The sequence below is a fragment of the Stegodyphus dumicola genome, chromosome 1 (genome assembly GCF_044657685.1).
Source record: "Stegodyphus dumicola isolate Sdum_Otavi_A_Nest chromosome 1, ASM4465768v1".
Taxonomy (NCBI): Eukaryota; Metazoa; Arthropoda; class Arachnida; order Araneae; family Eresidae; genus Stegodyphus; species Stegodyphus dumicola.
In genome coordinates, this window is record NC_140768.1 from 247589031 (window position 1) to 247606095 (window position 17065).

The 17065-nt window shown below is 35.2% G+C and overlaps 1 protein-coding gene across 5 annotated transcripts in view; it reads right to left on the minus strand.

Annotated features, from left to right (window-relative positions):
- The window catches only part of LOC118187586 (CUGBP Elav-like family member 4), a 927242-nt gene that overhangs the window by 242462 nt on the left and 667715 nt on the right, over window positions 1-17065 (minus strand). For all 5 annotated transcript variants that reach the window (XM_085827228.1, XM_085827240.1, XM_085827235.1 and 2 more), the window contains one exon: window positions 8397-8552. In XM_085827228.1, the coding sequence (XP_085683354.1) occupies window positions 8397-8552 (156 nt within the window). The remainder of the gene's footprint in view (window positions 1-8396; window positions 8553-17065) is intronic.

Genomic DNA, 17065 nt, shown 5'->3' on the forward strand with positions numbered 1-17065 from the left:
GAGAACTGAAGTTTGAAGTAATGAATTACCGTATTATATGATACAAATCTTAGAATTAGTTTAAATAAAGAGCGAATGTAAAAAGGGATCTAGTTTTGTAACCCTCTTTAATGCTCTCTTCTGTGAATATAAATTAAATGTGGAAGTGAGATATTGAATTTTTCTGCCAGTTTTTTTTTTAAATTCAGGTTTTGGAGCTGAGATTTATTACGACATGAGATGTTTTAAAATTTATGCCTTTCTAAAATTAATTAAGAAAATGATTAGTTAAATGCCAGAGTTAGTTAAAGAACAACATGATGATTTTCCATTCTGTTAACTTTAAAATTTTTTTGTTTCGTAGTAGATAAAACATACTTCCAATCAATTTGCCCTTTCTTCCAATTAATTAACAATTATTATTTTTGGTCTGCATTGGTGATTTATACTCCCATAATAAAAATCATAAAATAGGCAATTATTAATCGGATCAAAAACTGTATGTCAGTTATGAACTAGAATGAATACATAAAAAGTTTAACATATACAGACGACCCGCGCTTTTACGAAACGTCCGTTCATGAAAAATAGGTTCTTACGAACAATCGCTTGGGTCCTGAAACGTTTGAAATATTTTTAATGCTATTTCTATTCATGAAATTTATACTTTACGAATATTTCTGTAACAATTCGGCAAATCGAGACTCTACTGTAGCTAAGCAGCTTACTTAATTATAGAAAGCAGTGCAAAATATATTTAAGGAGGCATGAGTTTGTTGAGGCTTTTCTACGGAAACTGACCCTTATTAGTTGAGAAAGAACTTTAGACAAACTACAGGTGCTCAGTTTCCATATTCCACTTTCGGACAATTTAGTGAAGTAGAAAACGTGTCGTGTTGCTGTGCTAGCAGATGATTACAAATTACACAACGTATTTAGGCTATAAATCTAAGGAAAGATATGCCTTTGTGAAAAGCTTTCTAAAGAAAAAAACACGAGATAGAGTACGTGCAACTAAACCATTCATCGAAATTTGAATTGACATCAAAGAAATTATATTCAGTGGATGTATCCACGCTGCCACTGGTGAATCTATATGTTATTACTGAATTTTTACAAAGCCATCAGAAATATAGCTATGTTATTTTGTTGTTATTTTAAATCGTTAGACACTTGCAACTTAATTTATTTGGCTGGAATGGCTAGTATATATTGTCATTTAGGTCTCTCATCATTGATAAAGTTTCCCAAGGCAAACAAAAGAAAGCGACCGATTTTACACCCTCAAGAACGGGCAAAGTTCCATTCCGGCTTTGAAGGAAAACACCCCAGAGAGAAGGCACCTGATCCCTCTTTCTCCATCACTAGACCTCTCGTCAGGGCTTTAGTCTAACTAGCATTTTAAATTCCCTATTCCGTATAAGCACTATACACTTACTAACACCCAGGCTTCCCTCGGGACTCAAACCTAGGCTTAAAACTACTGCAAGCAGCAATCTACAGATCAGGGTGGCTAGTTATGTTAGACCGTTTCATATTATAATACCGTCAAACATAACTTCTTTTCAAATATTAGAGAAGATGTTGTAGAGACATTAGGATTTTTTTGGTAGCAGAAGATGTGAAAAATAAGAACGCCTTCACCGGGACTCGAACAACGGACTTCTCGAATACGCGTCAGGCGTGCTGACCACTACACCACGAAGGCATGCTAAGAAGGCGGGAGAAATACCTTATATATTCCCCTTTTAAAGGGCGACTGTGGACTGTGGTGAAGAATCACCATTCACCACCTTTTTAGTTAGGGCGCCACTATAGAGACATTAGGTATTTTTTGAAAGCAGAAGAGATGAAAAAATGAGCAGTGCCCTTGTCGGGACTCGAACCACGGACCTCTCGAATTCGCGTCAAGCGTCCTGACCATTACACTACGAAGGCATGCTAAGAAGGCGGAAGCAATACCTTATACTGTAACTTCATACTTGTCATCCAAATGGCCTTTTGTACACCTTAACTTATTATTTACTACAATTAAAAGACATATATAAATTATAGCTCTCTCTTAAGTCTCACTAGGACTCGGAATTTATAATATCATACTTAAAGCTGATTAAAATCATTAAAAAGTTGAAGGAAGTTTAAGGAGAGCAGCGGAAAAAGGGATGTTATATCCACTGAAATCTCCCCTAGTGAAATTAATTCATTTCCACTAACGCAAATAAAGTTTTAGAAGTTTGAAATTTTGCCGAATGAATAATGTGTTTCTGCCGAGAGTTACTGCGAATGATGAATATTTGCTAAAGCAATCTACACGATATCTTTGGCGACGGATATTGTTAAACTTCGAAGTTTTTGAACCGCTTTATTTCGACGAAGATGCTTTGTAACCCGATGTTTTAGGTCTGCAGTATGTCCTCCTTGGTTTCTTTTCACCTGCGATGATTTTTACGCGGATGCTTTCGCCTTTCTTTATTTTCTCCGGGACAATTTCTTCCGCGATGTGTTTGTCTCGATGCTTTCCGCGGACACCTTCTCTGTGAGAAACGCAATTCGCAAAAATCTTTTTCTATTTGGTTTTTAATTACTTTCACAAAAATTATCATGTTCTTTTTAACAGAGTTATATGTATTACATCATCTGAATCAAACACATTATTTTTGAAAATTTTCATTAAATTTCCAGGTATTGTTAAATTGATATTTTCTGATTAATTAGCTATCCATATCGATAACTCTGCATTCGAAAGAACATTTATTTTCTTTGAATCCAGCAGCGATGGATTAGGCTAAAGGTCTTAGATACTGTTAGTGAAATTATCACACAAAATTTAAATAGTAAAACTAGAGGGTCACTGTTGCAAGAAAAAGGGAATTGCAGATTTCGAATAGGAAACTGAGACTATGTAGCAAAATAAACTTTACACCACAAATAAAGATCTCTATAAAGTTTCTGCCACCTTATCCTGGAGCCCTAAATCACATGCTCTGATTTTACAGCAAAATAATTAAAAACGGTCTCAAAGAATAGACAATCATCCTTGCACAAATGAGTTTAGAGCATCGGAATGAAGAAATGAGTAACTTCAAAGACATTTTTCATGTATATCAGCAATAAATATTCCGTCGGAGAGCCACATTTACCCTAGGCGAAGCTCAAATTAGATAGTTTACTCCAACAGCGAGGAAAAAGTAAACAATAATTTAGAAGACGCGTTCTCATCACAGTTCCTGCACTTTCATGTTGATTCTAACAGTGGATAAGGAAAAGAGGTATCACAATATGGAACGTTATAAGACAAGAGAACTTGTAAATCCTGAACAATATTTGTAGTTTCTGAACAGACTCTTTGGCGAGGAAGACAAAAATGACAACTGGTTGCTTGACAGTCAGTATCGCGATGCAGGTGTATAAACCGGGATTAAAAACACCATCGAGGGTTGGATGTAAAAACTCTGTTCTTCAGAATTTTATATTCTGGTGGCTAGTTTTGCTGTTATCAAATAAGTTTGGCAATGTATGAAGAGTTACATAGTTGATAACATATCTTAATGCTAATTCTTTGTACACAGCCTTAGAAGAGAATTTCAAGATGAGAGCCGACGCTTACAAGAATGTTGCCAGAAAATGTTGCATTGTACAGAAGAGACTATGTCGAACTATATATTTAAGTAACTTAAAATCAATTAAATAGTTGATCGTACATAAAAACATACAAATTGCTTTGATTTGGAAAATGTAAAGGAAGATAAATCTACATGGATCATCTTGTCTAATGTAAGTACACTACCTTATTTTTAAAATTAGATTTGGAAACTTTAATATTATGTTATAAAATTCTTCTTTAAAAACTCGCAAATAATAATCTTGCTCATTTAGGAACATATATTTAAGAATATAATTTACAAATAATACGATTTAGCAATTCTTTTATAAAGCTGAAACTTGGGTCTTAAGTGTTAATGCTAAGGTATACTTAAATATAATTGAGCTTTTAACTAACTGAAACCGTGTCTTAAAGAACTTTTTTTTTTTTTTGAAGCCTTCTGTGACAGTTACTTTAAATTAGACATATATGTCCGGGTAATTTACTTTTCCTGAATGGTTCTAGTTATTATAGTGCACGTAAAATTCGAATCGATTTAATTTCGCCATTTGCCTGTTGCCAGTTTTCCCAAGACAGCTGCAAAAGGAAGCGGTATTTAATTAAAATCCCATCTTTTAAACTACGGTGCAAGACGAAGTTTTAAAAATATATACGCATAATTTTTCCGTTTCCACTTACCTGTTTAATTTTGCAATCTTCTCGTGAAATTAGTTTTGGTCTCCTTGTTTATTTTTATTTCTTAAATCCCTCTTATTTCCTTTCAGGTAATGGCAGCAAATTTTAGGTAACAAATTCGGTTTAGAGATCACTTGCTAGCATTACTTAGTCGCACATTTTTCGTTTTTTTTAAATGCAACATAGCTTACAATAATTCATTTCATTTCATTTTTATTTTTTTTGAATAGCGAGAAAAAGAATATTTAAGTGAAATATGCTTCCAAGTTTCTTCAGAAATCAAGCAAATAAACGCGTGCTTAAAGTTTGACACACTTACTCTTTTATTATATTTTTGATTACAGTATGTTAATTGCATTTATAAATATCCCAATTCATCGTCTACTTTTCTGTTTGAAAACATGATGGTTCTACCTAGGGATTGCAAAATTATTCATATTCAAATGATTTGCGTTATTTAATCCTAAGTTTACAAGTCTCTGTTAAAGATTTATAAAATTATAGATGGTTTTAGTATATTATAGCTTATAATTAATGTAAAAACATACTAATATATATAACAAGAGTAAAAATTTTGCATTTGTGGGAAAGGTGGTAAAAGTGTGCGTGATCAAAATGTTACAGATTCAATCTTTGCTCTGTGTTTGGGGATGGGTTTACTTTAATGTACCTAAATATGTAATAGGGGAATCATATCCTTTACTCCTTGGTCACTACGCCATGGTAAATGAAGAAGACATCTCTGTGAAAGTACTGCTGAATTGCATTTCAACGTTGGGAAGAACGATCATGGAACACAAGAAACACTATCGTATGCATAGGTATTGAAACATATAGCCTTCAGTGCTCCATTGGTGGAGGCATTAGAAAAATAATAAAACACAAGGAATCGATGAAACACATTTTGGTAGGCCATCCACTACGATTATAACATCCACTGTGAATGATAACTTATTTGTAGATACTGAATAATGATTATTAAGCAAACGTAGTTAGTTCCCTGAGCATAAATTGGATCTATTTTCGCCTAAACGAGGTTCAAAAGTTACAAAAGGTCTATATTTTTTAATGGTTGCCAGTGCATATCAACATCACAGGTAACGAGAACGCGGGTAAAGTGGCAGAAGAGTCTTGAAATCTCAGTTATAAAAACATGAAAATATCACCCTCTAGGAAACAAATGCCGTGGCCAAGTACAAATTAAAGGAATATTTAATTCCAATAAAGAACCAGCTCCAGAACCTGAATGGGGATCGACGTATACCTAAATCCATAGTCAGGCTTAGAAATGGCCATTACAGAGAAGTGGAAATCGACATAGAGAGTAGGAAAACCTATAGAAAATGCGATAGCTGCCCGGATACAGAATAGACAACTGCGCACATTTTTGATTGTCTAGGCATCTTTGCTGAACTGTTAAAAGCTGGGATTTTGTTAGCGAGACCGAACCTCTACGATGGTAACATTTTGCAGATTGTTAGGGCTACCATTTCCGTCCATGGCACTATTTGAGTAGGCTTTCTCATAGACACTACAACAACAACTTAAAAAACTAAGAAAATACTACACAGAATATTTACATTTTGTGATATCAACAAGAAGATAAAATCTTCTAAACTTGGACATAGAAGGTAAATATAAATATTTTTACGATAATGAGTATAAACAATCAGCAAAACAGGATTAATAGCTATCTCTTATGCTGTTTTTGATGTTAATGAGCTGCATGGGTACTAATTGATCACGTATAGAAGTTCTTGCCCACTTAGGTTTTGGCGAGGAAGATGGAAGCTAGCAACACGTCTACCGAGATGTTCCTATGTATTTTTAAAGAGATTAAGATCGTGTTAATAATTTAATTTGGACTACAGTTTATTTTTCAAAAATTGTTGTATGCGTCGCGCAGTGTACGTGAGCGTATTATCCTCTTGCAAAATTGAAGTATCGCCAATTGCGGCAGTATACGAACAAGCAGTAGGATCCAGTATATCGTCTCTGTATCTCTGAGCATTGAAAGATCCATGGGGTAGCACATAGAGGTCTGTACGCCCACCTACAGATACTCCACGCCATACAAGAATACTACCTCTTACAGAGGTATCCTTTTCCCGTATGTTAGACAGATGATATGGACTATTTGCTTCTCGTCACAAGCAAACACGTCGGGAATCACCCTGTAAAGTAAAGTAGTACTTATCAGTGAATATAACACATCTTCACTGATTTTTCAGTACAGTGTGCATGACTATGCAACAGTTCAAAGGCTTTCTTCAGTGGTGGAAGGTTGTCCGCTAGGTGATTGTTCCTTAGGACGTAAGTCAACCCGCTGGTGAGTAGTGGAAGATAAGCGGGGCGCACAATGCCGCTCATATAGCATACAGACCTCTTTCATAAAGTCCTAAATTTACTGTTGCGTCTGATGCTGTCTTTCCTGTAGCATAAATAAGCGTAGATATAAGCTTAGATGGAGTTGCACTCCTGCTTGGACGTAGTCGCAAGTACCAGGCATCTGTAGAAGTGGCAATTGTTGGCCTACATTCTGTAGGTCTTCGAGAAGCTGAACCAGTTGTTAGAAATTAGTTCTACATCCGGCGTACCACTGAATGGTCGATATTTAGTCATCTTGCAACGCCAGACTGTCACGGACCTGCTTCTAATCGGCATACGTCTCTGTAAAGCAATTCTGATGGCTGATGTCCCCCCCCGAACTCATGTTTACTCTCTGGATATCTCGAAATCTCGAAACTCTTTAATATACCATCGTTCATTGAACGGCGATTCTTTTCTGAATAAATAATTGTCTAAAATGTATCTTTTTTGGCGTAAAACGATGACAATGTCACTCTTTTGCGTAATTCTACTCACTGCAACTTGATTTTATTTGCAACATATCCAGTTTCAAGAATTTCGTATTTATTTTAGTAAGTTTATCGCAGTTTTTCATTCCATTGCTTAATTTTTGGAAACGAGAGTAGTTCATGTTTTTGAATCGTCCATAAGATGTTGTAAAACTAGATTCTAATCTAGAAAGAGAGAAACAAGAAACGAAACAAAACACAGTATTTGTAGAGTATTTGATTTGAATAAAAGCATTTTGAATTATTTTTCAAGTTCAAACTAACCTAGGATAACTAATCCCACTAACACTGATCTATTCTTCACCCTTGTTAGCAATGCATGTGGAGCACCGATAACCAACAAGAATAGAAAATTCGAAATGGCTTTGCAAAATTGTAGTTCTTACACCAGTATTAAAAACAAAAAAATAAATACAAACAATGAAGTTTAAAACCTATGAAGACATCATTAAATAAAAATGTGTTCATAGGTTTTAAATGAGCGACATCCAATATATTTTTAAAAATTTAATTGACAAGATTTAATTAAACTAATAATAAATTTACTTTGAGTTTTCTTAGAAACCTATTATAGAATTTTTTCTAGATTTTTTATTCATTTTATTAGAGCGTATATATTTAAAATGCGCAAAACTATATTATTAAATTTGAAATGATTTACAATAAAAAATTTTCATGAAGAAATTGCTAATGAACTTAACTTAAAGGGAACATAATAATAACAACACTTTAGTTTTCTCCCTTTTGCTACAAGTAAAAGCAAAGGTAATTATTATAAAGACAGCAGGAATCGTCATGTTTGCTAATTCTGAGAATATACTTTTTTATTTAAAGATGAGTGCTTTTGTGCCATTGTGAGATTTCTACTAAACAGACTATTTTAAATAACTAGCACAAGTCTATTAAACATATCCTAACATTATCAAACAACTGTTATCTAACTGATAACATAACAACGTTTTAAAAGTTTCATCCATGACCATCATTAAATAAAATCGAAATATTCAGTCTTACAATCTTATGCATCTGGTGATTAAAACTGGGTGACATAAATCTTAAGAATCAGGCGAAAATGAAGAAAACATCAAATTGAATATCAACTTGAGTTTATGTAGACAATGGCATTTCGAATTCATACGAAACGAACGATGTTAGAAGAAGAGGAAGTATATATGCGTGCGTTCATGCAACATGATCATGACAGTGACATACAGAGACAGTGAAGAAGAGAAAAAGAAAAAAAAGAAGAGGAAGAAAGAAAGACACGTCGTGTGACATACATTGAGATCTACCTGTGCATATGCACCATAAGCACCGAACTGGTTGAACATGAAAGGGTTGAGAAGTCCCATGTTACCAGCCATTTGCTGCATCCGCCTCAGCTGCCTTTCTTTTTCTGTGTCGGCGAACTTCACGACTAGGCTAGACGATGCCCCCTGAAACAAAAAACAATGAAAAACAAAATTAATGTTAACAAACAGATTGTACATTCATAATTACTTCAATATGCACGCCGAAGCGAAGTTATACAGTTAGAAATCTCATTGAATTGTACACAGTGTATACAAAAACTTTTGTCTGCCCTTTAGTTTTGCAATTGTTGGTCAAAGACATATATTTCCAATCTCAAAAATGTTTTAAATGACACAAATGTTCATGTTTCGACATTTTTAAATTTAAAAAAATGAGTATTTTGAAATTTGAAAAACCTAACACTCCTGTGCTTATATTCAGGAACATTTTCTACTAGTTATAAAAAATAAGACAAAAATGTATGACTCCCATACAACAAAAAATGACTGAGATAATAGTATTAAAATCGAACATCATCCTTAGGAGCCGTACACATATTGAAGAGCGAATTGTTTGCATTTGTACGCAACTAAAAATAAACAATTAGTTAGGAAAAAATATTTGAAGTGAAGAGATTAAGTAACAAAACAATTAGTTCGGAAGTGAAGAGATTAAGTAACAAAACAATTAGTTCGGAAGTGAAGAGTAACAAAACAATTAGTTAGGAAAAGGTTCTGAAGAGAAGAGATTAAGTAACAAGCACGAATGTGTAGATTAGTGTGAAAAGTATTAGTCAATATAATTTTTTTTAAATGGTAATTTTATTCACAGAATTTTACAGAATGTGTGTTTTCGAAAAAACTGGCAGGCTTCAGGACTGACACACAGATAGCTCACAATATTATTTGTGTCAATTAAAAATTAAAAATATTTGAAATTTATTGATTTTTTTGTACGATTACCAAATTATTATTTTAAAGTAAAACTTCACGGCAGTGGCAAAAGCGTATTTTTAGAATGTGAAAGCTTATAAATTACTTGTGTGAAAATTCTTTCGACATAGAAACTGTAACAAAATTATAAATTAAATACACTAATAAATAAAAAAAATCTTTGAATGATATTTAAGAGGACGACCAACCTCAAATTATTCTAGTTTGTTTATTATCTGACCTTTAATTGCAAATTGTAGGTGACCTCAGACCTCGACAGTCTGAGGTCACCTACAATTTTGTTGTACGGGAGTCGAACCTTTTATGCTTCATATTTTATAATGAGTACAAAAGGTTATATAGGGACTGGAAGAAGGTATAAAATGTACGATTTCTTAATTTTTACAAAAATTATTTCTTTAAATTAAAAAATTTTGAAGCATGAATAATTGCATCATTTTAAATATTTTTATGACTAGAAGTATATGTCTATGACCAATAGTTGCAAATACATAAAGGGGGGGGTAAAGACTTGTGGAAACACTGTGTAACAAATTAAATTTTAATAATCAGTAAAATCTGACATAGGTATCAATTTCAAAAGAAAAACTCAGTGCATAATTAATGTATAATTAATTATCAGTGCATGCAGTATTTGGTTTGTGATTAAACGGAGAGAAAAATTCGAAATACAGCGTAATATCGGCGAGGTTTTTTAAAACTGGACATAATTTATTAAATGAGCAAAAATTGTGATTCCGAACATCTCTTTTAAAGCTTTCATGAATATTTATATTATGTAACTTTCATAAGTATTTACATTTTGTAACTTTCATGAGTATTTATAAGTATACCAAAACCCTTTGGATGGTTTTTTAGGTTAAAGCAGTGTGTTAAAGCAGTTGTGTGTGGTTAAAGCAGTGTATTTTAGCATCCATATCACAAGCGTTTCTTTTCGTACCTTGAGCAGAAGCCCTATTTATCCCTATGTGTGCGTCACGAGGCTCATCCAATCAGCGATATTAATTGAAATCACGAGGTGACGCTATCTTCTCATCAGGAGTGTTCTTAAGGACTTTATGTAATATGACAGATTTATGAGTTTGGCGATTTGGCGGGCGCCAACAGGTTAATATATTTTATACTAAAGAAAGGATTTCTCCAAAATTTAGGAACAGGGATGCGATTTAGGTAGAGATTCGCCAATACATTATTAAGCAATATTAATAGAATTTAATTTAATCAATTGATTTAAAAATATCATTACATATATATATGCTAAACTATTAATAACACAAGTAACATGTTATCATTTCGAAAGATATTCAACAAGTAGAAGTGAAGAATGTGGACTGACATATGAAATTCATCTATCTGCAAACCATGATCAAAGACCACACTTCTCTAACAAGTACATTTTCGTGCTGAAAAATGAAGATCCTTATTGCAGTTACAGTCACGATATGCAGAACTTTATTATTAATTAAAAAGTAAAGGAAATAGGTTAAAGGTTTAGAAATTAAATGAGCTCATAGTACATCTTTAATGATAAAACCGGTAAAAATTAGACTAGAAGAGAAACACGCTAATGTCACAATCAAAATCGTAAAAACAATCTTGTATTTAGCGTAAGTATAATGAAACACTCAATCGATTTCGAGGGCAGCTAAAGGTCCCTCCTCATCAGGAGAAAGAAATACCTAGAAAGAAGAAAATAAAGGAGAAGGAGTCTCAGAAATACGTGGTCCTTATCAGCACTGCACGTGGTATAACTGGATTTTTAATCAGAGTTGCACTGGCCGCCTTCTCATCAAGCATAAAGGACAAGAAAAATTAGCGAATTTAAAATAGGGAGCGAGGGGCAAATGCACCTTCACGCTCAAAATCTAAACTTCAAATAATGAAAAGCAACCACTGAACGGATTTTTATACCCTCTGGTAGTACCAAACGCGAGGAGGTAACACCATCTATTGGCAAAAATAACTGAATTAAGATAGTAGAATTTTAAAGGCATTAGGAAGGACTGGATTGGACTCAAATCATTAACTAAACTTGCTAAATCTTTGTGAATGTGAAAAGCCTCAAGAAAATCCAATTCACCTATGAAAGAAGCCTTTTGGATAATTTTTGCAGACCCAAAGTCAAAATTATGGTTAAATGTCCAACTATGATACGCTAGACTTGTTAATTTCACCTTTTCTGACATAAGATTCATCTTCCTTGTTACGAAACTTCAACGCTCTTTTTGTTTGGCCAATATATCTTAAACCACATTGACACGATACACTATAAATTCCCCAAGAATTTAAGACAGAAACGCAATCTTTTAGAATCGAATGGTGAATTTTATTAATAGGGGAGAAACCGACTTGAAAATTGAATTTCTGGAGAATCCCTGCAATTTTATAGCTAACAGAAGGATAAAATGGAAGCACGACAAGGTCATTAATATTATTTCTAACAGTGGAACGTCTTCTTTGATGGGAATCTGAAAATTTTTTAACGGCCTCTATTCATAATCCTCTATTATAATCCTCTATTCATAATCCTCTGTTATGAATTCAATTGATCCAGCCATCCAATTCACTCTTGAAATTGAATCCAACAATTCCCTCCCCTTCGTTGATATTCTTATAATCCGCAATGAAACTGATTTTAGCACTGCTGTGTACCGTAAACTCTTTGCAGTTTGTTTACCACCCCATGCCTAGTCATGCCACCCTGTTAAGCAAAAAATGGCTTCTTTTTACTATTATGTATTCCGCGCGCTTAAAGTTTGTTCCTCTGAATCTTTGCTTACCAATGAACTTAATTATTTGAGAGCAGTTGCGATTGACCGTGGATTTTCTCCCGTGGTTATTGATAAAGTCGTTAAAAAATTTTCAGATTCCCATTAAAGAAGACATTCCACTGTTAGAAATAATATTAATGACCTTGTCGTGCTTCCATTTTATCTTTCTGTTAGCTATAAAATTGCACGGATTCTCCAGAAATTCAATTTTAAAGTCGGTTTCTCCCCTATTAATAAAATTCACCCTTCGATTCTAAAAGATTGCGTTTCTGTCTTGAATTCTTGGGGAATTTATAGTATATCGTGTCAGTGTGGTTTAAGATATATTGGCCAAACAAAAAGAGCGTTGAAGTTTCGTATCAAGGAACATGAATCTTATGGGCTGCTTCCATAGGTGAATTGGATTTTCTTGAGGCTTTTCACATTCACAAAGATTTAGCAGGTTTAGTTAATGATTTGAAGTCCAATCCAGTCCTTCCTAATGCCTTTAAAATTCTACTATCTTAATTCAGTTATTTTTGCCAATAGATGGTGTTACCTCCTCGCGTTTGGTACTACCAGAGGGTATAAAAATCCGTTCAGTGGTTGCTTTTCATTATTTGAAGTTTAGATTTTGAGCGTGAAGGTGCATTTGCCCCTCGCTCCCTATTTTAAATTCGCTAATTTTTCTTGTCCTTTATGCTTGATGAGAAGGCGGCCAGTGCAACTCTGATTAAAAATCCAGTTATACCACGTGCAGTGCTGATAAGGACCACGTATTTCTGAGACTCCTTCTCCTTTATTTTCTTTTTTCTAGGTATTTCTTTCTCCTGATGAGGAGGGACCTTTAGCTGCCTTCGAAATCGATTGAGTGTTTCATTATACTTACGCTAAATACAAGGTTGGTTTACGATTTTGACCGGTAAAAATTGTTTGAAAAAGGTGCTCATTTGAAAGAGACGGATCATAACTCTATAAAGTGTATGCTTTTCCCTCTCTTCTTAACGCTGTTTATTGTTATTGAAATTTATAACATTTTCACCCTAAAATGCGCAAGGGGCTATATAAGAATATGACTCGTAGTTATAGAATAATAAAGAAGGAATTTGATCATGCTGGATTAAGAAAATTGAACTATAGCTTATGTTATTATAGCTCTTTGATCTCTGTCTTTCGGTTTGTCAATTAACAGTACCATTAATTTTAATTTGACAAAGCTTACCACCTTGAATATAAACTATATACCACCTTCCGATAAAGATTTATTGAATAATGCTATATAGGCATTCATCCGAAATCCGATAAATACTTTGTAAATGGATTTAAATATAAACTATATTCTAGTTTCCGATAAACATTCATCGAATTTTATTATACAGGTGTTCATCTGAAGTGCGATAAATAGTTTATGGTTGGTCGTTTATGAAGATAACTTTACCTGACATAGTTTTATAGATTTAACAGTTTTACTTACCTATCAATAATAAACATGCGTATCACTTTTATGGATGGTAAGAAAGAGTTTTTGTAAATGCATAATTGGTAGTATAGAATAAAGAAAAACGTCATAAAATGTTTATACACCTAGTTTCAAAATAAAATTTCAAATTAAGTACCATCATTTAATTATTGTAATGTTTTTTTGTAAATATAATACTTATTGCTATCTAGAAAGAAAAATGTAGTGCTGACTGCTAAGTATAGAAGCCTTTAAATAGTCCACTAATTTCGTTTTGAAAATTTGTAATTTACAGCTCTTGTTTTAATAGAGCATAAGGTATTTTTCATGAAATTAAATTGATTTTCAAACTTCGCACATAATGGAAATGCATGTAATCATAAAATGTACACATTTTTAGAACGATTTCTATTAACAATTAAGAAGAAGCAGATATCTCTACATATTGTTGCGTGCGTACGGGTTCGTTATGAAATGAATGCACAAGTCCGATGAAAAATGAACAAAAATTTATTATTATCACAACAAAAATGCTTAAATTTTCTCAAATTATCATGCAGTATTACAATATCTCACAGTAGTTATCTTTTAACTACTCAAATGTCCAATAGAACGTAATTCAAAACAGCTAAAGAAAGCTAATCCGAAATTCGCTACAATCAACAAGAGCAGTTTTCTAAACAACAACAAACTAAGCAACTACCACGAACTGAGATGTTTTCCTCTTTTTATAAGCTTTTAAAATCACGCGCTAGAATTTTCCAGTACTTTCTCGAAATCAAAAAGAGATATTTATTTATTTATTTAATGCACGCGCTCTTGTATTTTTAATTTTCCGGCTTAGCTTTCTTCTTTTAATATTCGTCACGCGCTGCACTGCGCGGGAAATAAAACCAATAAATTTATAATTGAACTAACATTAGCTTTTTAAGTACCGAATTCGTAACACTGCCCCCTTCCCAAGGACTGCACGTCCCGGGCAGTACAATCCCTGGACTGGAAGCCAAACTTACAACTAAAGCATGAATGCAATAATAAGCATTACATTACAATAATAAACAACATGAACAATAAATGCAATAAATAAAACAAATCAAATACAAAATACAAATCAATTACTAAATACACATTTAGAAGCAAAAAGGACCATGGTCGTACACTATTTACATTACGTACTATGGCCATAGTAATGTGCTAACCTGTCGTAATGAACGACTTTAGGTTTAGAGTTCGAAGACTTACGAATCCGAACCACGACGTCATTCAGCCTGTTTAGGACTGTGTACGGGTCATCCCAAGATGACTGTAATTTCGGACAGAGTCCTTTCCGTCGAGTTGGATTCCACAACCACACCTTGTCTCCTTCGTGGAATTGATGTTCAGTAGCTCTTGTGTCGTACCGGGTCTTCATCTTCTCCGTCGCCAAGTTGACTCGCTCTCGTGCAAAGTTGTGCATCACTTCAAACCGGGCCTGGAGATCTTGAATATATTCCTCAGACGATGAAGGAGCATCCGGAGGGCGGCTAAACAATAGATCACAAGGCAGACGAAGATCACGACCGAAGAGCATTTGTGATGGAGAATAGCCGGTAGTCTCGTGGACAGCACTGCGGTAAGCCAGTAAAAAGAGTGGTAATTTCTTGTCCCAGTCCTGTTGGTTTCTGGAAACCACTAATGAGAGGTTATTAAGGATGGTTCGATTGAACCTCTCTACCATGCCGTCCGACTGGGGATGCAATGGCGTCGTTTGAGTTTTGTCAATGCCGAGTAGTTTGCATAGTTCTTTGATTACTGCCGAGGCAAAATTCCTTCCCTGATCGGAATGTAACTGAAGAGGCACTCCGAACCTGGAAATCCAGTGCTGTATCATTACCTCAGCTACTGTGACAGCCTCTTGATCAGGAACAGGGTACGCTTCAGGCCACTTGGTGAAGTAATCAATGACAACGAGTATGTATTTGTTGCCATCAGCAGTTCGTGGCAGAGGTCCTAAGATGTGAAAGGCGATACGTTCAAAAGGGGCCCCTACGTTGTAACGTTGCAGCTTGCCTCGGTTGCGTCTCTTCGGTCCTTTCCGACCTGCACAGGCATCGCAGGATCGGCACCACTTTTGCACGTCATCCTTTGCATTATTCCAGTAAAAGCGTTCACGAACTCTCTGTAAGGTCTTCATTATTCCAAAGTGACCTCCCGTAGGGCTGTTATGTAGTTCTTTAAGGACATCAGGAATGCGGGATCTTGGAAGTATCAGCTGCCATCGGAACGTCTTCCCATCATCCGATTCAAATTTCCGGTATAAGACGTCGTTTCGAATGTGAAGTGAATCCCAGAGTGCCCAATACTGTTTGGTTGTAGGACTACAGATAGAAATGTCCTGCCAGGTAGGTTTTCTGATTGATGACTCCATTAAATCAATTATGGGTTTAATGTCGCGGTCTTCCAGCTGGTCTTTCCTGACATCATCATCACTCCACGGTTCTCGATCAGCCGATGTTGATGTTGTAATTTGTCTTGCGACCGGAGTCAGCAGCTCGTATTTCGCTTCCACCCTGGAACAATATCGACAGCTTTCTTGGCAAGGTCTTCTAGACAGGGCGTCGGCGTTTCCGTGTGATGATCCCTTACGATGACGGATAGTGATGTCATATTCTTGGAGTCTCTGTATCCACCTGGCTATTTGACCCTCAGAATTCTTGAAATTTAAAAGCCAGGTCAATGATGCATGATCAGTGCGGAGCAGGAGTTTTCTGCCGTATAGATAGTGATGGAACTGTTCTACAGCTTTGACTATGGCGAGCAACTCTTTCCTGGTGACACAATAATTCCTCTCCGGTTTAGACAGGCACTTGCTCCAGTACGCCACTACACGTTCTTGGCCGTCTATTTCTTGGGACAAAACAGCACCGACACTTTCATTGCTCGCGTCGGTGTCAAGAATAAATGGTCGGTCGAGCTGAGGATACGTCAGGATTGGAGCAGATGTTTAAGTTTCCTTTAAGTTGCTCTCTGTCAGCTTGTGAAGGGGTCTTGCGATGGAAGAAAAGTCCTTCACGAATCTCCTATAGTAGGTGCAAAGCCCTAGGAAGCTTCTCAGCTGATGGACATTTTCGGGACGTTTCCAGGATTTAACCGCTGATACCTTTTCAGGATCTGTGCGCACACCTTCCGCAGAGATGACATGTCCCAGGTAAGTCACTTCCTTTCGGAACAATTTGAATTTAGCGGGACTCAGCTTCAGATTGGCTTCTTTCAGTTTCTGAAGCACCTTCCTAAGATTTTCTAAATGTTCTTCAAAACTCTTTCCGACGATGATGATGTCGTCCAGGTATATCAGGCAGGCTTCGTAGGAAAGACCTTTCAAAACAGTCTCCATAAGACGTTCGAATGTTGCCAGCGCATTACACAGTCCAAACGGCATCACCTTGAATTGCCAAAGCCCTTGTCCCGTAGTAAATGCCGTCTTTTCTCGGTCTTCAGGCTGTATTTCTACCTGC